Here is a 25,811-nt window from a genome sequence, read left to right as displayed (position 1 = left end):
TTTTTTGCTAAACTCTGAGCATTTATACAGTTTCTCCATTGTGAGAAGGTTCTCAGACAGGGTAGTCGTAACTGTTATATGTGTGGGGAAAGCTTCGTTTTTATGATTTCTCCCCCGGGTGCATTTTCTTATGCGAAGTGAGATGGTCGCTCCGACTGAAGCTCTTGCCACACTCCAGGCATTTATATGGCTTCTCCCCTGTGTGCATCCTCTGGTGGACAGTGAGGCGGTAACTCCGGCTGAAATTCTTCCCGCACGCCAAGCATTTGTAAGGCTTCTCTCCGGTGTGGATTCTCTGGTGTGAGGTGAGGTCGGTGCTCTGACTGAAGCTCTTCCCGCACTCGGCGCACATGTACGGCCTCTCCCCTGTGTGTGTCCTCTGATGTAAAGTCAGGTGGTCGCTCCGGCTGAAGCTCTTTCCGCACTCCGAGCAGGTGTAGGGCTTCTCCCCTGTGTGGGTTCTTTTGTGTGCGGTAAGGTTTGACACTTGGATGAAGCTCTTTCCGCACTCAGAGCACTTGTACGGCTTCTCGCCCGTGTGGACTCTCTGGTGGGCCTTCAGGCTCGATTTGCAGCTGAAGTTTTTGCCGCACACAAGGCACTTGTTCGGCCTCTTTCCCTTCTGCTGGCTGAGGAATTCGTGGAAGTTGCCGACCTGAATGGCGACGGACTTATTCCTCCTCTTCTCGTTTGGTTCCAGATTCCTTCTCGGCTGCCTGTTTGGCCTGCCTCGATCTTCAGAGTGCTCTTCCACCTCCTGATGTAGAAGTGTTTCTGAAGATGCTGCGTCTGGCTCCACCTCGATCTCGCCACCCCACACAGCTCCTGCTGGGATAAAGACAAAGAACTAGCAAAAGAAGGGACATTTTGTCACATGTGGTGGGAATGTAAAAAAGTGAAAAACGTCTGGGAAATGATATATAATGCAATGAAAAAGATGTTGAAATATACATTTATTAAGAAACCAGAAACATTTTTACTTGGGATTGTAGGAGACGATATAAACAGAAAGGACTGTAAGTTGTTTTTAATGACGGCAGCAAGAATATCACTGGCACAAAAATGAAAGCAAGAACTACCGACGAAAGAAGTACGGAGGATGAAATTGATGGACTATGCAGAATTAGATAAACTAACAGGAAGGATTTGAAACCTGCAGGACCAGAGATTCTCAGAAGGCTGGAGTAAATTTGCAGACTATTTGAAAAGTAATTGTGATGAACAGATCATGCTAGTAGGTTTGCAAGAAGTTTTGTAAGGTGAATTATTTGAAATATTGCCAAAAAAAATGAGGTGAATTATTAGGTAAGGATAATTAAAGGTAATATGAAATTAAGAAATGCATAATAAGTGACAAAGAACGGAAAATCATCAGAGGTGTTGACGGAAGTCCAAAAATATTGTATAAGATGAGAAGTTAAGCTGTATGGTTGTTGGAATTAATATGTTAAAAAAATTAATAAAAATGTATATAAAAAAGGCAAAGAACTAGCAAGCGTTCAAACCAAGAGACTCTAATTAGCAGAGGTGATCATTAGCAAATAGGTGAGGAATGGAAAAGCCCTCCCGATGCTGGTGAACTACAGCTCCCAGCAAGCACTGCCAATGGTCAGGTCTGGTGGGAGTTATAGTCCAGCAACATCTAGAGTTCCACAATTCTGATCTACAAAGCAATAAAGCAGAGGTGACTCTCCAAACGTCTTGTCCTGTGAAGCACTTGAAGGTTGGGTCTTGGCTGAATTTTCTACCTGTTGTAGCATCTAGCCCAGCTCTCTGCAATTTAGAGGTCATCCAAGGGAGCAACTACAGAGAGCTGAGGAACTTGGGTGCAAGCAAGGCTTGTCCCTCCTTACCCAGCAGGCCGGCCTCTTCCTCGTCGATGTCGTCGTCATATTCTTGCTTGGCCTCCCTGCACAGCTGCCTCTGCTTGACCTCAGATGGGGCCTGGCCTGCCTCAGAGGAACTCAGAGCTGCCTTCTCAAAGACCACCTGAAACAGCAGAGAAGAGATCATAGTAGGGTTGGAAGGGACTCCAAGCCCACACAATGCAGGAAACTCAGCTAAAGCATCCATGACGGACGGCCACCCAACCTCTGCTTAAAAACCTCCAAGGAAGGAGAGTCCAAAACCTCCTGAAGGAGTCTGTTCCACTGTCAAAACAGCTCTTACTGTCAGAAAGTTATTCTTGATGTTTCGTCAGAATCTCCTTCCTTGTAACTTGAATCCATTGGTTCGGGTCCTACCCTCCGGGACAGTTTAAAACAAGCTTGCTCCATCTTCTATGGGACAGCCCTTCAGATGTTTGAAGGTGGCTATCTCCTCTCCTCTCAGTCTCCTATATCAGAGATGAGGAACCTGTGAACCTCTGGTTTCTGCTAGACTAAAAGTCCCATCATCCCAGAGCATTTAGAGCAGCGGTTCTCAACCTGTGGATCCCCAGATGTTGTTGGACTACAACTCCCATCATCCCTGAGCTCTGGCCTTGCTAGCTAGGGGTGATGGGAGTTGTAGTTCAACAGCATCTGGGGACCCACAGGTTGAGAAAGGCTGATTTAGAGAACTGGAAGCTGAGGTGGCCTCTGTGGCTAGCAGTGCCTTTTACCAGCTATGGTCAGGAAGCCAATTGCAGGCTTTCTTGGACAGGGGTAGTCTGACCACAGTGATCCAAGCGTCGATAGCCTCCAGACACAATTATTTCAATGTGCTCCACGTGGGGACATTCTTGGGCCTGGTCTGGAGGCTCCAGCTGGTGTAAAACGCAGGCTGTTGATGGGGACAGACTACCGCCAGCACATATTCCCTGTTGAACTTCCCAGTGCTCCCTGAAGACATTTTTTTTTAAATTCCAGCAGGCAGTTTAAGTCTGATTTTATACTTTTAACTGATGTTTACCTTTCCTGTACTGTATCTTAGAAAACCACTTAGACACTACTGCATTTAAGCAGCATACAGTGGTACCTCGGATTACAGACGCTTCAGGTTACAGATGCTTCAGGTTACAGACTCCGCTAACCCAGAAATAGCGCCTCGGGTTAAGAAATTTGCTTCAGAATGAGAACAGAAATCGTGCGCCAGCGGCAGCAGTGGGAGGCCCCATTAGCTAAAGTGGAACCTCAGGTTAAGAACAGTTTCAGGTTAAGTTTGTAACCAGAGGTACCACTGTATAAATGGCTTAAATAAAAACAAGCAAGCAACAGGGTCAGGAAGGTAATAAGACGTTAATTATTCTTCCCCCCTCCCAAAAAAATTCCTGAAGGACAAATTAGGATTGAGTTTCCCTAGAAAATAGAACTCCTTATAAAGGAAAACCTAAGGAGTACTTGCATTTATAATTTATGGTTTTTATTTATTGCACCTTTTCCTCCAAGGGGCTCAAGGTGGGCGTGCATGTCTCTTCCCCATCTCATTTAACCCCCACAAGAACCTTGCAAGGTAGGTTAGGGTGAGAGACAGTGACTGGCCCGAGGGTACCCAGAAAACCTGCCGTGAATTCACGGCATGCTGTATGTTGAAGGAAAATTATATGAAAATGATGTACTGTTGGTATTCAACACCAAGTAAGTTAGCAAATATCAGGTACAAATGTCTGTTGGAAATGTAAAGAAAAAGATGGCACCTTTTATCATATGTGGTGGACGTGTAAGGTAATAAAAGCATTCTGAGAAATGATATATAATGAATTGGGGGAAAAATAATCAGAGGCTTTTCTGTTAGGCATTTTAAAGGTTACCCAGCAAACTTCATCTGAAGGAGCGTCTCCATCCCCATCGTTCTGCCTGGACACTGAGGTCCAGCGCCGAGGGCCTTCTGGTGGTTCCCTCACTGCGAGAAGCCAAGTTACAGGGAACCAGGCAGAGGGCCTTCTCGGTAGTGGCGCCCACCCTGTGGAACGCCCTCCCACCAGATGTTAAAGAGAAAAACAACTACCAGACTTTTAGAAGACATCTGAAGGCAGCCCTGTTTAGGGAAGCTTTTAATATTTGATGCATTACTGTATTTTAATATTTTGTTGAAAGCTACCCAGAGTGGCTGGGGAAGCCCTCCAGATGGGTGGGGTATAAATAATAAATTATTATTATTATTATTATTATTATTATTATTATTATTATTATTATTACCGAGTGCGGATTTGAACCCTGGTCTCCCAGGTCCTAGTCTGATACTCTAACCCACGGGTAGGCAAACTAAGTGCAGGGGGCCGGATCCGGCCCAATTGCCTTCTAAATCCGGCCCGTGGATGGTCTGGGAATCAGCGTGTTTTTACATGAGTAGAATGTGTGCTTTTATTTAAAATGCATCTCTGGGTTATTTGTGGGGCATAGGAATTCGTTAATATTTTCTTTTCCAAAATATAGTCTGGCCCCCCACAAGGTCTGAGGGACAGTGGACTGGCCCCCCGCTGAAAAAGTTTGCTGACCCCTGCTCTAACCCTTACGCCACACTAGCTCTCTGAGGTTATGAGTTTGTGCCTCACCCGGAGCATACGTTGCCCCACACTGCTGTTGCACTTTCAACACCACCAACTTCAGTATGTCTCACCTGCAACCAGACAACGAACCCTGCCAAGTGGCCTCACCTGGTTTACCTGCCTCTCGGCTTCTCGCTGCCTCAGCAGGAAATCCTCTGCCAGGGTGACAGCTTGGCAGCAGGTCTCCGGGCCACATTCCCTCACCCAGCCCTGGATCTCTGGTGGCAGAATAGCCAGGAACTGCTCCAGGATCAGCAGCTCCAGGATCTGCTCCTTGGAGTGCCTTTCGAATCTCAACCACTGGCGGCAGAGTTCCTGGAGCCGCCTGTAAGCCCTTCTCGGCTCCTCGGCCTCCTGGTAGCAGAAGCGCCGGAAGCGCTGCCGGTTCTTCTCCCGCTTCATGGCGTCCCCTCGCAAGATGGCCGCCTTCACTTTCCCATAATCCTCCCTGTCTCTGGCCTCCAAGCCGATAAAGGCCCGCTTGGCCTCTCCGCTGATGGCCGGCAGGAGGTGGGCCGTCCAGTCCTCCGTGGGCCACCGGCAGGCTTCGGCCACTTGCTCGAAGGAGGCCAGAAAGGCCTTGGCGTCGCCCCAGGGACTGGGCTCTTCTGGTGGCAGAGGGGATGCCCAGCACACTTCTTTGGGGGTCTCCACCGTCCTCAGGAACTCCCGCCACTGGGCTTCCCAGTGCTGGAGGGAGTCGTCAGCCGGTTCCTGCTTCACGGCTCCCCGGGGTCTCCTCTGCAGGAATTCCCCAACACCCCTAGCCTGGAGGACGTGAAGGGCTTTTCCTTTTCCTTCCGCTGAGGTGGGACCTGCAAGTTCTTGCTCCTCCATTTCCATCCCTCGCGCAAAAGAGGTGCGTCGACCTACAAAAATGGGGGAAGAGATCAGCGAGAAAGGAAAAGGAGAACGAGCTCAAGGTGAACTGTCAGCGCCTGACGTAAGATTGTCTTCATCGGATCCCAGAACTCTTAAAGAGTCAGGAGGAAGCAAGGGGGCTTATGAGCTGCCCCCTCTCTTTATTTTATCCCCACAAGAGAGGTCGGTTAGGATGAGCAACTGCGGCTGGTTGGCACCCGTCTGTCTCGAGAGACAATGGAGTGAGGCTCGGTAGGTGAGGTCAAACTGTTATGTTAGCAGCACCGAAGTGACCTCCCCGGGGTGCAAGCCTGGGCAGCGTGTCTGAACATCCTGGCCTGCCCAGAGGACAAGACCCGTCTCTCGGCCTCACTGATGTGCTCCAAAGGAAAGCCAGTGTGGTGTAGTGGTTAAGAGCAGTGGACTCGTAATCTGGTGAACCAGGTTCGCTTCCACGCTGGTCCACATGCAGCTGCTGGGTGACCTTGGGCTAGTCACACTTCTCTGAAGCCTCTCAGCCCCACTCACCTCACAGAGCGTTTGTTGTGGGGGAGGAAGGGAAAGGAGACTGTGAGCCGCTTTGAGACACCTTAGGGTAGTGATAAAGCGGGATATCAAATCCAAAGCAGAGCAAGATGTTTGGCACCAGCTTGGAAGGAGGCAAACAAGGCACCATCCAGCCACCTTAGGGACTCCATATGGATTTGTGTGGGGTTTGCTCCTATGCTTTTTCTTCTCCTGAATATTTCCCGCAAGGCAGCAGAGGTTTAGGATCAGAGCTTTCCTTCTCCTAGATGAGCTACCTTCCCAGGTGGGGGAGCCCCATCTGCCCCTCAATTCCCTCTACAGCACGTGCAGAAACCACCTTCTTGACCTTTGGGCCCATTCTTGGTCTCATCTGTTCCACGGAGCCTGTCTTTACTTGCAGGAGAAGCCCCAAACTCACCAAGGGTTTGAGACCCATCGGCTACGCTCACCTGGTTTAGTCGGCCAGTCAAATACGTTTCCCAGGATTGCAGCTGCTGTTGCATGCTGACAGCTTTTTAAATTCATTACATACCGATATGCTTACTCCAAAACAATGTTTTTCCTATACTCTTTAGCACATCCCCATTCTTTTAATAATTTTTGGTCTGACTGTCCCCTTATGAATGCTGTGAGTCTTGCCAGATGTATATATTCACAAAATTTAATTTGCCATTCTTTCATTGATGGGATTTTTCTCCCTTTCCAATTTTTGGCTATGAGCATCCTGGCAGCTGTCGTCGCGTAGAGGAATACTTTCCTACGATTGTCAGGAACATCGTTTGTGATTATACCTAAAAGGAATGCCTCCGGTTTTTTACTAAAAGATATTTTAAACATCTTTTTGATTTCTTCATATATTTCATCATAGCTTTTAAACAATTGTGGAATGAAATATATGCATGCTGACAGCTTCTAGGAGCCACAGGTGAGAGCCGAGTGCAGGTTGGGGACCAAAGGTGGGCAAACTGCCCCTGGAGCATGACATGCCCCACCAGAGGTACCCCCCCTCCCCTTATACACAAAGCTAAAAAAAAATCAAATCTACTTTCCCTCTGGTGCTTGTCAGTGGCCCCTAGGAGACAGCTGCAAAGGGGTGGCACCTCATGGGCTGAAACAAAGCACACACACCCCACCTGCCCTAAGAGAAATAAACGCTACCTGGACTATCCACCCACTTGGGTCTTCTTTGCTTGTCAAATCAGGGAGCAGCTGAGTGCAAAAGGAGCCCCTGACACTGGGATGCAAAAAAAGAAGGGAATGGGATGTGTGGTGAGTTTGGGGGTCCTTGGGGAACCCCCCCTTTTCTGCTTCCCACCCCCTTTATTGGAACCAGCTTCTCCCCATCCTTTTTACCCGGTCAGCTGTCCATGCACCTTCCAAAATTCAGGATTTTTTTCTGCCCTCCACTCTCTCCTGCAGCTGCAAAGGAGGCCAGGGGTGCAGCGACAACACCCTCCTTTCCCCACCCCACCCCCCTTCCTGAATGCTCCTTGGCATCCCTTTCCTGCTCTTTCTAGGAAAGCAACGCTCTGTCAGCTTAACCCTTTGGAGGAAAGCCCCGTCAGGGCTGCAAGGCTCCAAACTGCAGGAAGGAGAAGGGAGCGTGGCAGTTTTCAAAGGACCTGCATTTCCCAGGCAGTAATTCAATCCCCAGCACCTTAAGATTTTTCTGCTGGATTGTAGCAGGAACCCCCCCCCCACCCCAATCATTCTGTTTGTACAAACTTCACACACACACACACACTCACACACTACATACGCCACCTTTCTGTTATAAATTCATAGAAAAATCAACCATACATCGGATTTGCACTGTTCCATTTTATTTTACTCCATATGACAAGGACTATCAAAGGGGCGTGGCTTGGTCCTGGTCAGCCATAATCCCTTCACCATCCCAGCACATCCACAGGAGCCCTGCCCAGTTGCTATGCCAACCCTGATGGTCCTAGACAGAAGACAATCAAGATCACAAAGAACTTGCATATGGGAGTGGATTCAGCTTGGACTGGAACAAAGGACAATGATCAGATCTTCCCTCAGGGGGCAGGAAACTGCGACTACATTTTGTCTTCAGAGAATAATTCCTGGGGAGGGGGAAAGGGGGAACCAGCCAGGTGACAGGACACTCAGGTTACCACCAGCTCCTCCCTCAACCCCTCCTTTCTGTAATGTATGCATGATGTTTCTGGGGGTGGGCTTGACCTAGGGGATGGGAATTTCAAAAGTTTTTATAAGACCTGGCACACCATTTTTCTGGGTCTTTCCTCTCACCTGCAAGTGAGGGGAGCACCCTGTCGCGACAGTCTTTCTTCAATAAAGACCAAGCCTACAGGCTGCTGATTTGCTTCAATTTACTCTGGTTGGTGTCTTTACTTTTTGTCCAAGGGAGCCCTCAGATTTTTCCGGTAACATGGATCAAGCCAATGTATTGCAAATGTCACCGTGTGCACTACATAAGAACAACAAATATTGGGGGAATACATGCATCTCCCTGTGAATCAAAGTTTCTTTTTGGTTTTTCGTCGCTAGTCCTCATGATAGTGAAGCTGTGCGTGACAGCGTTCTGGCTACTGTTGCTGACATCTCTCTCCCTTCCTGCAGTTTCCAGCAAGCATTACGGCCTCCAAGTGTGGCTAGTTGCCATCAATAGCCCTTTTCCTCCAGGTATTTGTCTAATCCTCTCTGAAAGCTATCGGGACTCTTGTGGGAGTCCCTCAGTCCAGTATATCTGAAGGAGCGACTCCACCCCCATCATTCTGCCCGGACGCTGAGGTCCAGCGCTGAGGGCCTTCTGGCGGTTCCCTCACTGCGAGAAGCCAAGTTACAGGGGACCAGGCAGAGGGCCTTCTTGGTAGTGGCACCTGCCCAGTGGAATGCCCTCCCACCAGATGTCAAAGAGAACAACAACTACCAGACTTTTAGACGACATCTGAAGGCAGCCCTGTTTAGGGAAGCTTTTAATGTTTGAGGCATTACTGTACAGTGGTACCTCGGGTTAAGTACTTAATTCGTTCTGGAGGTCCGTTCTTAACCTGAAGCACCACTTTAGCTAATGGGGCCTCCTGCTGCTGCCACACGATTTCTGTTCTCATCCTGAAGCAAAGTTCTTAACCCGAGGTACTATTTCTGGGTTAGCAGAGTCTGTAACCTGAAGCGAATGTAACCCGAGGTACCACTGTATTTTAATATTGTGTTGGAAGCCGCCCAGAGTGGCTGGGGAGACCCAGCCAGATGGGCGGGGTATAAATAATAAATTATCATTATTATTATTATTACTACTACTCAACTGTGCACTGTGTGAAGTCCTTTCTTTTATCTGTCCTGAATCTTCCAACCTTCAGCATTATGGGATGTCTGCAAGTTCCAGTGTTACAAAAAGGTGGGGAAAAGTTCTCTCTATCTGACTTTGCCAACATCCATCTTCATTGTAAACAGATTGGGTAGCAAGGGGAAGAGAGAAAGGCTTGGGCCTCATTCACACCATGGGTTTAAGGCTCTATGTTGGCTTGTGTTTGTCTCCAGGGACAATGGAGTGCGCCTCTGGGGGTGAAGCAAAACTGCTTTGTTAACAGCACCGAAGTGACCACCCCGGGTCACAAGCCTGGGCAGTGATCACCCACCACACACACACCCACACACCCGCCTCACTGATGTGGTCCAAAGGAAAGCAGAGCAAGATGTCTGGCACCAGCTTGGAAGGAGGCAAACAAGGCACCATCCAACCACCTTAGGGACTCCGCTCTGGATTTGTGAAAGGGTTTACTCCTTAGCCTTTTCTGTTCCTGAAGGCATCCTGTGAGGCAGCAGAGCTTTAGGATCAGAGTTTTCCTTCTCCTAGGTGGGCTACCTGCAGCACATGCAGAAACCATCTTCTTGACTGTGAGATTCACTACTGATCTGACCTGCTCCATCTGCCACAGTCTGTCTTTGCATGCAGGAGAAGTCCCTTAACTCACTGAGGGTTTGAGACCCATCGGCTGCCCTCACCTGGTTTAGATGGCTATTCGAAGCCATTCCCTGGGATCGTGGCCGCTGTCGCATGCTGACGGCTTCTAGGAGCCACAGGTGAGAGCTGAGTGCAGGTGGGGACCAAAAATGGACAAACAACCCCAGAAGGAGCAGGACATGACCTCCACCAGAGGTACCACCCCTCCCCTAACACCCCATACGCCCCTTAAAGCGCCAAGATACCACATTATCATGGCTGCCCACGAAAAAATTCCGGGAGATGTGGTTTGTTAAGGGTGCTGGGAGTTGTTAGGGAAGACCTCCTGTTCCCCACACAGTGCTACAATTCCCAGAGTTCCCTGGGAAGAGGAATGAATAATTGAAGCATTTTGGGGACTCCTCACAATTCGCAGCACCCTTAGCATACAGCTCCCAGAATACTTGGGGGGTTGGGGAGCCATGACTCTTTAAAGTGGTATCATAGCGCTTTAAGCATATGGGATGAATGTGGCCCCCAGAGACCCAAGTTCTGCAACAGAATGCCACTTCTCAGCTCTGGTGACTGGTGTCCTTAGGGGTTGATAGGGTGGGAAACAGGGAGAACAACAGTAGTAGTAGTAGTAGTAGTAGTAATAATAATAATAATAATAATAATTTATTATTTATACCGTGCCCATCTGGCTGGGCCTCCCCAGCCACTCTGGGCAGCTCCCAACAGAATAATAATAATAATAATAATAATAATAATAATAATAATGTGATAAAACATAAAACATAAAAAACTCCCTATAACATTTCCTTAATCAGGGCTGCCTTCAGATGTCTTCTAAAAGTCAGACAGTTGTTTATTTCCTTGACATCAGACGGGAGAGCGTTCCACAGGGCGGGCGCCACTACCGAGAAGGCCCTCTGCCTGGTTCCCTGTAACATCACTTCTCGCAATGAGGGAACCACCAGAAGGTGCTGGATCTCAGTGTCCGGGCTGAACGATGGGGGTGGAGATGCTCCTTCAGGTCTACTGGGCCGAGGCCATTTAGGGCTTTAAAGGTCAGCATCAACACTTTGAATTGTGCTTGGAAATGTACTGGGAGCCAATGGAAGTCTTTCAGGACCGGTGTTATGTGGTCTCGGCAGCCACTCCCAGTCACCGGTCTAGCTGCCACATTCTGAATTGTAGTTTCCAGGTCACCTTCAAAGGTAGCCCCACGTAGAGCGCATTGCAGTAGGTGGCACCAGAGGCAATGGCACCTAATTTTAGTTTTCTCTCCATCTTCTGCTTCCCTGTTAAGTTCATAAAGGGGCAGCACTCAGTGAGGAAAAGGAAGGTGACAGCCAGGGCTCCCTTCTGGACAGGATGACAGGTTTTTGTGGGCTTGTTCCATTGGCTCTCACGGACCAGCTTCCATTGTCACTCAAGAGGGGGCAGTCCTAGGCTCGAATGAGAAATAGGCCTGGACTAAGGCCACTTCTTTGAACATTTGTCACCAGCTCTGCTCCTAGAAATGCAGTGTTGGAAGGAAAGGGACCCCAGGGTCATCTAGTCCAGCCCCTGCAATGCAGGAATCTCAGCTAAAGCATCCAGGACAGATGGCCATCCAACCTCTGCTTAGAAAATTCCAAGGAAGGACAGTCCACCACCTGAGGGAGTCCGTTCCAGAGCCAAACAGCAACATTCAGAGGGCCAAAGGTTCACTACACAACAGGGAGGCACTAGCAAGCTCAGGGAAACCTAAATTCTGCAAAAGTGCAAAGTATTTTTACAGGAGAAAAATCTCTTAACTGAGGGGGTCGGGAGGAGATGACCCAAAACATCCCAATGAAATAATAACAATTTATTATTTATAGCCAGCCCATCTGGCTGGGCTTCCCCAGCCACTCTGGGCAGCTTCCAACAAAATATTAAAATACAGTAATGCCTCAAACATTAAAAGCTTCCCTAAACAGGGCTGCCTTCAGATATCTTCTAAAAGTGTGGTAGTTGTTGTTCTCTTTGATATCTGGTGGGAAGGCGTTCCACAGGGTGGGTTCCACTACCGAGAAGGCCCTCTGCCTGGTTCCCTGTAACTTGGCTTCTCTCAGTGAGGGAACTGCCAGAAGGCCCTCGGCACTGGACTTCCGGGTTAGCGCCAGCGGCTAATGGCGGATTCCCTCCGAGCTCCGGAGGGAATCGGCTCCGCAGGAGTTGGGTCTTGCCGCCGCGGCGACGCGGGGACCCTCAGAAATCACAGGCGGTGAAGCCTGTGAACTTGGTGACTCGGCGGGCACCATTTGCGACCCCCGACCTGCGAAGGAGCCCTTTTAAAGGCTTCGGAACGGGGGACGGGGTGAGCGGCGCGGTGCTCAGAGTCGACTGCTTCTCCTGCGGAGTGAAGTCGCATGCCATGGTCGGAGAGCGCTGACTTCTTCTTGTGAACAATTGGACTTTAAAAGCAACAACCCGTGAGTAGTACAGAAATTGGATTTACAAAGAATTTTTTTTTTTTTTGAATTAGGCACGATCGGGGAAGGCGCAAACAGGAAGTCCGTCTCCCCGTCTTGTAAATAATCTAAAGCAAGGATCAGCTAACTAAGGTCGAGAGAATTGTTTCTTGTTTATTGGATAAAAGACATTAATTTCACAATTTGGCAGTATAAGTAATTTTACTGGAGGATAAGAGCTAATTTTGGGAGCTGAAGTGCCACCCCCCCGGACCCGGGAGTGATCCGCGAGAGAGCCTGTTGAAGAGGTATTGAAGAGTTTGACAGCTGTCAAATTAGCTGTCAAGGCTGAAAAAGAGTACTTTGTTTTTGTTGTCTCTGCTGGTTATATTTGTTACAATTTGGTTATAATTTGTTGAAAACAAGGAGGAACTGATACAAACTAACTTGACTTTTGGATTTGAACTGGAAGGAATATTAAGTAACCAAAATCCCTCTAGAGGGGGTTTTGGGACATTACAAGAATGGCTGAAGGAGGGAAAATACAAGCTAAATTGGACAGAGTTTTTGTTCTCTTGGGAAAGTTACAAGGCCAAATTGATGTTTTGGCTACAAATGTTGCAACTCTGGATTTAACAGTAAATAAACTCATTGAATTTGATAAAGACTTGACTCAGGAAGTCTATGCAGCTGGACAAGAAGAGAAACTTGAGAACTTCGAGAGTGTGGAGAAAGAGATATATGTTGTTCCTGAGGAAAAGGAAGGAGGAGCTGTAATGTTGCAGATAAGAAAGGAGCGCCAGAGGCCTGACATGATGGCTACAAAGGAAAATAAGAACTTGATGTTGAAAATTTGGTTTGAATTGGAGATTGAAGAATGGAGAGATCTCCTTATGTGGAGATCTGAAGATCCAAGGATTACAAATCTGATTAAGGTGGAAGTTGGAGCTTTGGGGACATTTGGACTTGAAAGGAGTAAGAAACAAGATTCGGGCTCCACTTTTAAGTATGGAGGTCTGGCTGGAAGAAACATGGATCCCATTTGGCTAGAGCTTCTCAGAGATCTGGTGTTTAATATTAAGGACTATCAAAAAAAACCGACAGAGAGGAATTGAGAGAGAATTAAGAGCCTCGGACATGAGATCTCCAGGCTGATAGTAGATCAAGACTGATGGACATTTGTTGGGGATTGAAACCGGGAAAGGGGGGGGGGAGTTTGGGGATCCAAAGGGTTCACAATTACAATCTGTTTTTGCTTTTATTCTGTTTTGTTATTTGTATGAAAATTGGGGAAGTCGTGGAAAGGAATTTGGGTCGACTTTAGAAAAAAGTTTTAAGAATGAGAACTGATGTATAAATATTGATGTTTATAAGGTAAAATTGGCTTTTTTTTAAAAAGGAACTAATTAGAAAAAGGTTAAAAATTGGGGATAAGAACTTGTTGAACTAACAATTTGAACTGGAATATAAGAAGGGGAGGTGTGGGGAAGTCAGGGAAATATGTTATAGAAAAATAAGGACTGTAAACTTTATGTGTTTTTAACTTTTTTTTGTTTTTTATTTTTTGACTTTTTAATGTATTAAAGTGGAAAATTCCAATAAATATCTTTTTAAAAAAAAGAAGAAGAAGAAGGCCCTCGGCACTGGACCTCACTGTCCGGGCAGAACGATGGAGATGGAGACGCTCCTTCAGATATACTGGAAAACTGGGAATGCTCAAGGACCACAGAATGTTGACTGTTGGAGAGGTTAGAACGGAGTATCTTGCAAAAGAGCATGGCTGGCAGGCTGGCACCCTGAACAGGAGGCACTCCATGATGCAACACTTTGTTGCAGATCTCACTCATTTTCCCCACATGGGTACTTTCATGTGAATTTCAGAAACGTGCTTTGTCCGGAACCCATTTCACTCCAAATAGTTACACAGTTTTATCCTTATTTTATTCTGTTTACATAAAATGAATTACCATGAAGTGATTCACGCCATCCCACCAAAACGCACCAACAAAACAACGGGGAAAGTTCCAGAGAGAACATTAAAAACAACTACTGTTAAGACTCTGTTGCTTCTAACTACCTTCCTAGCTTCAGAAACCCAGGATGGGTGTGGCTCCGAAAGGAACAGATCCATCTGTTGTCCTAATAACGTACACGTGATTAAGGGAATTCTAGTCCGTGGCACATTAACATGCCACAATAACCATGTCGACTTCTACGATGCCACCAGGCCGTTGGCAGGATTCGTGGAAAATACTAAGACGGCCATTCCCGCGTTAAGCATGTGGGCAGGTTCGGAGGGCATCTTCCCTTCCGTGTGGATTCTCTGATGTAAAGTGAGGTTGGTGCTCTGGCTGAAGCTCTTCCCGCACTCGGAGCACGTATACGGTTTCTCCCCGGTGTGGATCCTCTTGTGCCTAATGAGGCTCGACTGGTCGCGGAAGCTCTTGCCGCAGTCGGAGCACATATATGGCCTCTCCCCTGTGTGCATTCTCTGGTGTGCGCTAAGGCTCCCCCTGTGGCTGAAACTCTTCCCGCACTCCAAGCACTTGTAGGGCTTCTCGCCGGTGTGGACTCGCTGGTGCTGGATGAGGCTGGGCTTGTCCGAAAAACTCTTGCTGCAGTCCGTGCACCGGTGCGGTTTCTCCCCTTTGTGGAGCTTCTGGTGCCTGAGGAAGTTTGTGCTCTTGTTGAAGCTCTTCCCGCACTCCAGGCACTGGTACGGTTTCTCCCCGGTGTGGATTATATGGTGCGAAGCCAGGTGGGCACTCTGTACGAAGCTCTTCCCGCATTCCAGGCACTGGTACGGTTTCTCCCCAGTGTGGATTATCTGGTGTGAAGTGAGGTGCGCGCTCCGACCGAAGCACTTCCCGCACTCCAAGCATTTGTACTGCTTCTCCCCTTTGGGGATTCTCGGATGTTTAGGAAGGTCGGACTGATCACAGAAGCTCTTGTTTGTGTCCGAGCATTTATACTGTTCGTCACCTCTGGGGGCATCTTGATGTGATCTAAGATCTGAACCGTGACTGAAACCCTCTCCACCATCCAGATATATATAAGAGTTTTCCTCCTTCTGGAGTGTTGCGCATTTGGTAAGCTGTCTGCTCTCAATAAAGTCCCTCCCAAACATTGCAGTCTTATTTTGCTTCTCCTCTGTGTGGATTCCCCAGTGATCACTGGGGAAACCGCTCCCTCTTTTTTCTGTTTGGTTTTCCTTTTGGACCAGGGTTTCGTGGAAGTCTCCACCCTGGCGAGGGATGGACGCGGGTCTCTCTTGGCTCCAGAAATTCTCTTTCAGCTCTTCGTACTTGGCTCTTCCTGAGAAATCCCCACACAGCTGCCCTTCGTTCTTGCTTTTCCACTCATCGCCTGTTGAAATTAAGAGGAGGAACTCAATAAAGGACCCGACAGAGAAAACTACCGTATTTTTCGCTCTATAGGATGCACCTTGTTTTAGAGGGGGAGAGCAAGAAAAAAAAATCCTCCCTCTCTCTGCCCAGCGCCCCTTCAACAAAGTGGCAGGAGGCGTTGCACAGAGAGGGGGAGAATTATTTTTTTTCTTGTTCTCCCCCTCTAAAACAAGGTGCCGTTCAAGGTGCGTTCAGTCGCCTTCAGGCAGCTACCTTGGAAGCCTGGAGAGCGAGAGGGGTCGGTGCGCACCAACCCCTCTCACTCTCCAGGCTTCAGTGAAGGCAACCTTCCGCTGCTCCCCAAGCTGCTCTGCGAGTTTTTCGGGGCTGCCGGGGAAGCCTGGGTTTACCCCCCCCCCCAGCCCCAAAGAGCAAAGAAGCCAATGCAGTGAGCGGGATCCATCCTGCTCGCTGTCTTGGCTTCTGCCATAGCTGCGCACAAACTCTCCGGCAACCTCTCTCCCTCAGTCCCTTCTCCCTCCTGAGGAAAAGCCCGCAAGAGCCGTGCGGAGCTTGTGTGTGGCTTCTGGGGGCTTTTTCTGCCTGCCTCCCCCCTGCATTTGCTCCGTAAGATGCACACACATTTCCCCTTACTTTTTAGGAGGGGGGAAGTGCGTCTTATGGAGCGAAAAATACGGTGAATCTCTCAAACCGGTCTTCTAAAGCAGCGGTGAGGAATGTGGGGACCTCAAAGATGGTTGAGAAAATGTTGACCTACCACATAAGCCAGCCTGGTGTAGTGGTGAAAATTCTGGACTAGGACCTGGGAGACCAGAGTTCAAATCCCTACTTGGGTCATGAAGCTAACTGGGAGACCTTGAGCCAGTCACTGCCTCTCAGCTGGTGGGGATTAAATTATGCCATCTTGGCCTCCATGGAGAAAAAAAGTGGCCAATAATGCAATGCCATAAAACAAATAAATGTTGCTCTGCTCCTCTGAGGTTTTGTTAGGGCTGACTCAGAGGCCCTACTCTGTATTATACATTTAAAGCAGTACTATAGCAAAGAATTGTGGGAAATGTAGTTTGTTGAGGCTGCTGAGAGTTGCCAGGAGACCCCTATTCCCCTCACGGAGCTACAATTCCCAGAGTGATTTAACAATCAATTCCTTCAAGAATGACATATCTTTGCTGGTGGGGATGTTGGGCATGAGGAGTATTTCCCCCCACTTATTTTGCGAGTGCCCGCTGGTAAAAAAAAATCTGGTCCAATGTGTATCAGGAGGTATCTATTACCTTAAAGAAATACTGGACAAATGACCTTGCGGCTTCCACTTCTAAATATATAAAGACTGCAATCTAAAGAATTGGCAATGTGGCTGCTGGCAGAGCACAAAAACGGAAGATTCTGGAAGGCCTGCAGATATCTCTGGTGTGTAAAAATGTATGGAACCAGGAGATGGCAGAAAATATAACCCACAATCTAATGTTTTCTGAGGCCTGGAAGATACGAACATTTTAATATTGTGCGTGATATTTAATATTGTGCGTAATATTTTAATATCATTTCCACCAATAACAACTAACCTCCAGGATTCTTTGGCACTACCAATATGGGAAATAATGGACCTCTTAATGTTTCTGCTCAAAAATGTCTTCTCACACCTTCCAATTTTGTTGTCCGATTAAGAGAAGGGACACATGGCCCTCTTTCTGATATTTCTGTATTTTTTACGTGTGTGTGTATCATATGTATGATGGAATAAAATACATTTAAGTATTCAAAACAACAACCCGATGCCTCCTCTCAGGGAATTGTGGGAATTGTAAGCAAAAATATTCAAGGCAGGTGTGGAGCCAGGCTTCTTTGTGAACCACCCTGAGACCTTTGGGTATAGGGTGGTATATAAATTCAGTAAATGATGATGATGATGATGATGATGATGATGATGATGGCAGGTGTGACCTCGGGTAGAGGGGCATGTGGTCTGGGAAGAGTCTTAGGGGTCTGAGGTTAAGAATGTTCCAGAACATTCCAGAAGGTTCCAGAAACCATCCCCTCCTTACCCAACAGGCTTGCCTCCCTGTTGTCATCTTCCTGCTTTGCCTCCACGCACAGTTGCTTCTGCTCGATATCAGACAAGGCCCGGCTTGTATCCGTCTCCTCAAATGCCGCCTGTAACAGCAGAGGAAAACCCTTTCAGAGGAGAGCTAAAGGATTGTCCTAATCCTCTTTCACACCCAGTATATGGCTGCTCCTTCATAACTTATGGGGAGAGGAATAAAGGAGGGCTGAATTTCTTTCTTTTTTTTAATTGCATGTACACATATATGTGCACCTCTCAAAAACAAATCAGTCACTAACATAGCTCAGGACCTCAATACCTCAATAATAATAATAATAATAATAATAATAATAATAATAATAATAATAATTTTTATTTATACCCCGCCCTCCTCAGGGCGGCTAGCAAGCAGTAATAAAAACAAGCTGAATGAATACAACTTAAAAACAAGATTAAAATACAACATTAAAATATTGAAACATTAAAATATTAGAATGCAGCCTCATCCCAGGAGGAGAAATGAAAAAGAAAAGAGAAAGAGAGGAAGGGAATCAAATTGGCTCCAAGCCAAAGGCCAGGCGGAACAACTCTGTCTTATAGGTCCTGTGGAAAGAAATAATCATAATCATGGCTGCCCCTATGTACACCAAGAGCCTGCCTTTCCTTCATCACGGAACTGGAGGTTAGTATTCATGGGGTTCTTAGGCAAACTCTCATCAAAGAACATAATAATAATAATAATAATAATAATAATAATAATAATATACCATGACCAGCAGCTTCCCTTCTCAACCCCTGCTCCAGCACGGAGTTGGAAGGGACCTCAAGAGTCATTTTGTCCAACCCCCATCTCAACATGAGGTCCCCCTTCCAATTCAAAACCACACCGGACCCTGCTTAGCTTTGCTGAATGGGCCCACGGTTACGCCGCTGTACCGCAAGCCCGGCAGCGAACATGCGTCACCTGCTTGGACGGCTTCTTGGCCCCCCGCAGCCTCAGGAGGAAGTCGTCCGCCAGGGCCACCGCCTGGGAGCAGGTCTCCGGCCCGCGCGGCCTGACCCAGCTCTGCATCTCGGGCGGCAGGACGGCCAGGAACTGCTCCAGGATCAGCAGCTCCAAGATCTCCTCCTTGGTGCGGCTCTCGACTCTCAGCCACTGCCGGCAGAGCTCCCGGAGGCGGCTGTGAGCCCCTCCGGGACCCTCGGCCTCCTGGTAGCGGAAGCGGCGGAAGCGCTGGCGCTGCTCCTCCTGCCGCATGGCGTCCCCTCGCAAGATGGCCGCCTTCACTTTCCCATAATCCTCTCTGTCCGCGGACTCCAAGTTGCCAAAGGCCCGCTCGGCCTCTCCGCTTAGGGCCGGCAGGAGCCGGGCTGCCCACTCTTCCTTGGGCCAGCGGCAGGCTTTGGCCACTTGCTCGAAGGAGGCCAAGAAGGTCTTGGTGTCGTCCCAGGCCTCTTCCGGCAAACTCGGGGATGCCCGTCCCGACGGAGGAGATTCCACCGTCTTCAGGAACTCTTGCCACTGGGCCTCCCACTGCTGCAGGGACCCCTCGTCCGGTTCCTGCTTAATCTCGTCTCCCAGCGTCCTCGGAAGGAATTCCCCGACAGTCTCGGGCTGGAGCACCCAGGGGTCGTTCCTCCTCGTCCCCTCGCCCGCCGGGTTTTGCTCCTCCATTTTCATCCCGGGCTGATCTCACAAAGAGGGTGCCGCAGGGAAGGAAATTCTAGAAGGAAGAAGGGCGAGCGCAGATTCTAAATAGTCACGTCGAGTTTCCTCCCTGGAGGGGGAAAGAAGAGGATGGGAGAGTGAATGATCCCACGTCACGCGGAACAGGAGTCCCTATTTCAAGTCGGGGGCCGCATTCCTTTCTGGCCAACTTCCTGAGGGCCGCATGCGACTGTTGAGCAGGCCCAAAGGCATCAGGGGTTGCAGCGGCAAATGTAGATTTTGCCCTTGTACGGTCACCCCTCTCCATCCAAACAGGCGAGAGGCATGAATTCAAGGGCACAGTCCGGTCAGGCAAAACCACTCAGGGAGGGTATGAGGCAGGGCAATGAGGGGTGAGAGCTGGGGAGACATTAAAGGGCTGGAAAGAGAAACTTGGAGGGCCGAATTTTCCCTCCTGGCCTGAGGTTCCCCACCCCTGCACTGTTCCTAGAAATGACGGCCACGTATGCTAAATACACGGGAGGCGGGTGGCGCTGTGGGTTAAACCACAAAGCCTAGGGCTTGCTGATCAGAAGGTTGGCGGTTCGAATCCCCACGACGGGGTGAGCTCCCGTTGCTCGGTGCCTGCTCCTGCCAACCTAGCAGTTCGAAAGCATGTCAAAGTGCAAGTAGATAAATAGGTACTACTCCGGTGGGAAGGTGAACAGCGTTTCCGTGCGCTGCTCTGGTTCGCCAAAAGAGGCTTAGTCATGCTGGCCACATGACCCGGAAGCTGTCCACTGGCTCCCTCGGCCAATAAAGCGAGATGAGCGCCACAACCCCAGAGTTGTCCGTGACTGGACCTAATTCAGGGGTCCCTTTACCTTTACCTATGCTAAATATATGCAGAGAATATGTAAATTATGTAATACATGCAAATTTAAAGCAATACGTTCCACCCCCTCCCTATGCTCCCTTGGGAGCAGGGGGGGGCTATTGGTTTTTTAAATTATTTTTATATTATGTATTTTGTCTTATATCTTGATTTTATTCTGTGAACTGCCCTGGTATATAAATTCAATAAATAATAATAATAATAAGAGCAGGATATACATTTAAGAAATAAAATAAATGTAATACATAAATAAAATTTGGAATTATATAGGCACGTCAAAGGCAGTCTAGTCCAACCCCCTCCCACTGCAAGAGCACTGCCTCCATGACCCAAGGTGGAAATTGTGGGGCTGGGGTGGGTGTTACTGAAATATCGTTGGCCTCGTCTGCAGTTTACATTTAAAGCAGTGTCACAGAACTTTAAACAGTCCTGGTTTCGGCCCAAAGAACCCTGGGAGCTGTAAGGTGCTGAGGGTTGTGAAGAGACCCCTATTCCCTTCGCAGAATTACAATTCCCAGAGTGGTTTAATAATCAATTCCTCTTCCTAGGAAACTCTGGGAATTGTAGTTCGGGGGGGTAGGGGTCTCCAAACAACCGTCAGCAGCACCCTTTAAAAACTACAATTCCCAGGATTCTTTGTGCTAAGCTATGATGTAGAGCCGAAGGTGCAGCCAAAATCCCTTCTGTGCTGCTTAAATGCAGTTTAAGGAACTGGACAGACCCACACTTACTCAGAAGTAAATCCTATTGGGTAGCATGCAATCTCAGAGCACGTCCATTGAACTGAATGGACTCTAGTGCACAAGCGCTTTTTCTGCGGTCTGCAGGTGTTCTGCAGCCTGTTCTTTGCATTGCATTAAATACTCTTCTCCCCACCCCAATTTTATTTTTTATTGCTTTTTTATTTCTTCTGCAGGGCTAGAACTGAGATCCTGTGGAATCCAAACGGCAGTGCAATAAAATGCAATGTGTAAGAAATAAGAGTGATGAAAAACTGGATTAAAAATCATACGACATCTAACCCAGCACATTACAATTGCTACAACAGGCAGGGTGGGGGGGAATTATTAAGCGATGGGGCCAGGATCCTCAGCGGGAAGTCTCAAGTTCGATCCCCAGCATATCCAGATCCCAAGCCTGAAACCCAGGAGAGCGGCTGCCAGCCAGTGTCTGCAGCACTGAGCTAGACAGACTCCGTCTAAGGCGGCTTCTAATGTCCCACCCTCCCTGCCTTTCAGTGTTATTATAATAATTACGCCTCATTCTTAACCTGTTTTTGACAACGCGACGATTCCCCTTGGATCAGTGACTCCCTCCCAGCCAGCTCTCCTTCAACTCACCAGATCGCTCCAGATCCTTCCTCAATGCAGATGGGGCACCCTAAATCTTTATAATGCTGGAGGATTTGGGGGGTGTTGGGGGGGACACCATGCATGCATTTTCAAAAGGCAGTTTCCGGGCAAGGGTGGAGCCAGACCAGGAAGGGGGCTGTGCTATGCTAGGTTCACATCCTGGTCTCTTTTGCACTTATTTATTTATTTGCTTTTGAATGAATGGATCGTGCCCGGGAGATCGAGGCTCCTCCGCTCTCCGTTGATCCTTACAAGCCTCTCTCTTGTTGATGGGAATTGCGAAAGGTTCCCTTGCCACTCAGAAACGCGTGGATATTCTTTTGCACGGGTGTTTTCCTCTTGTACACACCACGCGTTTAAAGCACATTCCCACTCAGCTCCGCCTGCCCAGGAATCCCGGGAGTTGTAGTTTGCTCCTCGCAGAACTACAGTTCCCAGCACCCTCCACAAACGATCTTGCAGTGCTGGATTGTATGACTATGACTGTTCAGGGTGGGAAATCACTTTAAAATTCAGCAGAGAACATTCTTCTGAACTGTATACCTACTATACGGAAGTTAACAAAAATGCATTTTACGTGCTCTAATGGTAGTCAAGAGACTGATATTGATGAACTCGAAGAGTAAAAACATGATCACCTTTAATCTGCAATAAGAAATAACAAATCAGTGGATTGATAATATGATTACACTTGCAACCTACGGACAGACTGCTCACAGCCGTAGACTCTGCTTGGATAAACACGACAATATTTGGAACGAATTTATACAAAATGTAATAGACTATTCACATTTACATTAGTATTAGGATAATAATATCGAATTTATAAAAGAATGTATGGGTTAGGTATTTTTGAATATATTCATATAATGTCATTGTCCCCCTTTTATTACAAGGTTGTGTGTTTTGTTCTTTTTTTCTCTTTTCGTATCACTTTGCTGCTTTATATTTGATTCCCGCCCCCCCCCCCCAATAAAATATCAATTCAAAGTTGGGGGGGGAACAAGACAGATGACCTTGCAGTTCACATCTGGCAGCGAGGAGTTTCAGAAGTATGGTGCAATGGTTGAGTGTGTTCAGACTTTGAGCAATGGATGCCTGCCCTACTCAGAGTAGCCCTATTGAACTCAGTGGGCATGGCTACTTTGGAGGCATTTGTTTGATTTAGTTCCTTTTATCTGCGGCATTCACACATCTACATTCACAGGGGCTGTTTGATCCGTTCTCATGGCATGACCGTAACTGCAAATTTATACATTGCATTTGAGCTTTAACCCGACATGGAAGACACTTTCAGAAATATAACATAATACAGTGCAAGTTTAACACTCATTTTCATGTTATTTGCAAAAACGTGGTTTTTGTGTGTGCAATTCAGGCCCAAGGTTGCGCAGCAAGCCTCCCAGCTGAGGTTGCAAATCTGGGTCTTATACTGCAACCCTCTGTATGCTTGATGAGAAGTGCCATTTAGGTTAATTTGATTTATTTCCTGGTAGCAGTCACAAAATTAAAAGACGCCTGCTTCTTTTTTATAATGAAATATTTTTAGAATGTTTGATTATTTGACTGTTTGATTATTTGATTGTTATTAGCCGCCCTGAGCCCGGCTTCGGCCGGGGAGGGCGGGATATAAATAAAATTTATTATTATTATTATTATTATTGGGAGAAAAGCAATGACAAACCTAGACAGCATCTTAAAAAGCAGAGACGTCACCTTGCCAACAAAGGTCAGTATAGTTAAAGCTATGGTTTTCCCAATAGTGATGTATGGAAGTGAGAGCTGGACCATAAAGAAGGCTGATCGCCGAAGAATTGATGCTTCTGAATTCTGGTGCTGGAGGAGACTCTTGAGAGTCCCATGGACTGCAAGAAGATCAAACCAATCCATTCTGAAGGAAATCAGCCCTGAGTGCTCACTGGAAGGACAGATCATGAAGCTGAGACTCCAATACTTTGGCTACCTCATGAGAAGAGAAGACTCCCTGGAAAAGACCCTGATGTTGGGAAAGTTGGAGGGCACAAGGAGAAGGGGACGACAGAGGACGAGATGGTGGGACAGTGTTCTTGAAGCTACCAGCATGAGTCTGACCAAACTGCGGGAGGCAGTGGAAGACAGGAGTGCCTGGCGTGCTCTGGTCCAGGGGGTCACGAAGAGTCGGACACGACTAAATGACGATACAACAACAACAAATCTTGTCTAGTCCAGCTTTGTCTACAGCAATTGACAGTGGCTATCCTGGTTTTCAAGCAAGGGATGTATCCAGCCCTACCTGGAAATACTGGGGACTGAACCATGCAAAGCAGCAAGCTACAATCCAACACACAGCCTTGGCGTTGCTGCCCCAATCCCTACCCCAAACACAACACTTAGAAATGGAAGTTTTCCTCCCTAAGCCTAACTGGGATTTTGAGGGAAGCAACACCAATTCATTAAATTGTGCTTCCGTGTAAAATTGCTCCACTGAGATATGGCTATCAACGTTTCCACTGCTTAAAGGCCTTCTGAACTGTAGAAACTTGGGAGGGAGTCGAGTTTATCTTCGTGCTCTGAAAAGTTGTTCATGGTGTGTATGGGTTCGGTTCTGCGGGCTAGGAAGGGACGATCACTCAGCTAAACAAAATATTGCAGCACACCCTAATTCTCCAGCAATTCCTCTTCCCAAAGAGAACTAGACTCAGACTGGCATTGCCCCTGGAGCTCCTCACTGCTGGGAACACATCACATTGGTGTCAGAAGTGGGATGGAACGCAAATGGAGAATGGGGGCAGTGACATTCCTAGGGCACATGGAGCTGATGTTCCAGCATCAAATGGGAGTCTTGTAGTGTCAAAACAGATTATCTGGTTGTGGACCCCAGTCATGTCACACCCACACCCACAACCCCACAGAGTTCTGTGCCCTTTCCCTAAATTAGTGAAAGAGGCAGTTTGATATACAGTGGTACCTCTGGTTAAGTACTTAATTCGTTCTGGGGGCCCCTTCTTAACCCGAAACTGTTCTTAACCTGAGGTACCACTTTAGCTAATGGGGCCTCTGCTGCTGCCGCGCCGCTGCTGTGTGATTTCTGTTCTCATCCTGAAGCAAAGTTCTTAACCCGAGGTATTATTTTTGGGTTAGCGGAGTTTGTAACCTGAAGCGTATGTAACCTGAAGCGTATGTAACCTGAGGTACCACTGTATAAATGTTTGCAAGTTGTTTTAATTTACAGCTTTTCTAGGTGTAGAATGTAAGATTCCTTGCACTGTTTGTTTGTTTTTGTTTGTTTGTTTGTTTGTCTGTTCAATATTTGTTGTCTTCTCTAAATAAAGAGTGTGACCCACAACGCAGCTTGCTTGGGATAGTAATAATAATAATAATAATAATAATAATAATAATAATAATAATAATTTTTATTTATATCCCGCCCTCCCCAGCCGAAGCCGGGCTCAGAGAGGAAAAGAAAGAGGGATAGGATCCTGCACTTCACAATACAAATTTGTGTGTGTGCTTATGTTCTGCTTTCTTTTTGCATCCGGGGCACAAAGGGAGAATATGTGACTTGGCATATTAAAACCATTTCCGCCACCCAAGGATTGGAATTGCCCAAAAAAGATGTCAGACTGTTTTTGTTTGCCACTACAGCGGCAAGACTTTTATTAGCCAAAAATTGGAAATCGCAAGAGATACCAACAATAGAAGATTGGCAGATGACGATGATGGATTTTTTGGAGCTGGCCGACCTGACTGGAAGAATCTGCGACCAGAAAGGAGACACAAGAGGATTGGAAGAATTTTAAAGAATATTTGGCTAAATATTCTATCATAAGATTAAGAGAAATTTCTTGGAAGTAATACCGTATTTTTCGCTCGATAACACGCACCTGACCATAACACGCACATAGTTTTTAGAGGAGGAAAACAAGAAAAAAAAATTCTGAATGAAACAGTGGATGTATCATTTTTGTGCTTCATGCTGCGGCCACAGACATGTGATCTGATGGTGAATTTGGGGTGACCCAATGCAAAGATCCTGAGGATCCATGTGGATCCATGCTTTGTAACCACGTTTTTGTACCATTGCAGCCCCAGGCAACAGTGGGTGCGTGATTTTTTTGGTGCAGGCTGTAGCCATGGACATGCTATGTGATCGGATGGTGAATTTGGGGTGACCCAATGCAAAGATCCTGAGGATCCATGTGGATCTGTGCTTTGTAACCACGTTTTTGCACCATTGCAGCCCCAGGCAACAGTGGGTGCGTGATTTTTTTGGTGCAGGCTGTAGCCATGGACATGCTA

At 47.5% G+C, this 25,811-nt stretch overlaps 1 protein-coding gene across 2 annotated transcripts; it reads right to left on the bottom strand.

Annotated features, from left to right (window-relative positions):
* Window positions 1–21,624, bottom strand: LOC128409225 (zinc finger protein 345-like). 2 transcript variants are annotated; one of them, XM_053379518.1, is made up of 6 exons: window positions 21,522–21,624; window positions 18,603–19,416; window positions 17,640–17,748; window positions 14,573–15,592; window positions 819–825; window positions 1–563 (listed from the first exon to the last, which is right to left on the bottom strand). In XM_053379518.1, exons 2-6 carry the CDS (start codon window positions 19,317–19,319, stop codon window positions 101–103), a joined length of 2,316 nt encoding a protein of 771 aa, XP_053235493.1. In that variant the 5' UTR covers window positions 19,320–19,416; window positions 21,522–21,624; the 3' UTR covers window positions 1–100. The 2 variants fall into 2 exon arrangements, with proteins under 2 accessions (XP_053235493.1, XP_053235492.1); XM_053379517.1 differs by lacking the exons at window positions 1–563; window positions 819–825 and having other exon boundaries at window positions 14,151–15,592; window positions 18,603–19,362; window positions 21,522–21,621.
* Window positions 21,625–25,811: the final 4,187 nt, after the last annotated feature.

The sequence above is a fragment of the Podarcis raffonei genome, chromosome 2, assembly GCF_027172205.1.
Source record: "Podarcis raffonei isolate rPodRaf1 chromosome 2, rPodRaf1.pri, whole genome shotgun sequence".
Lineage (NCBI taxonomy): Eukaryota > Metazoa > Chordata > Lepidosauria > Squamata > Lacertidae > Podarcis > Podarcis raffonei.
The sequence above is the reverse complement of the archived record's forward strand: the minus strand, read 5'-3'. Positions and strand labels throughout refer to the sequence as shown.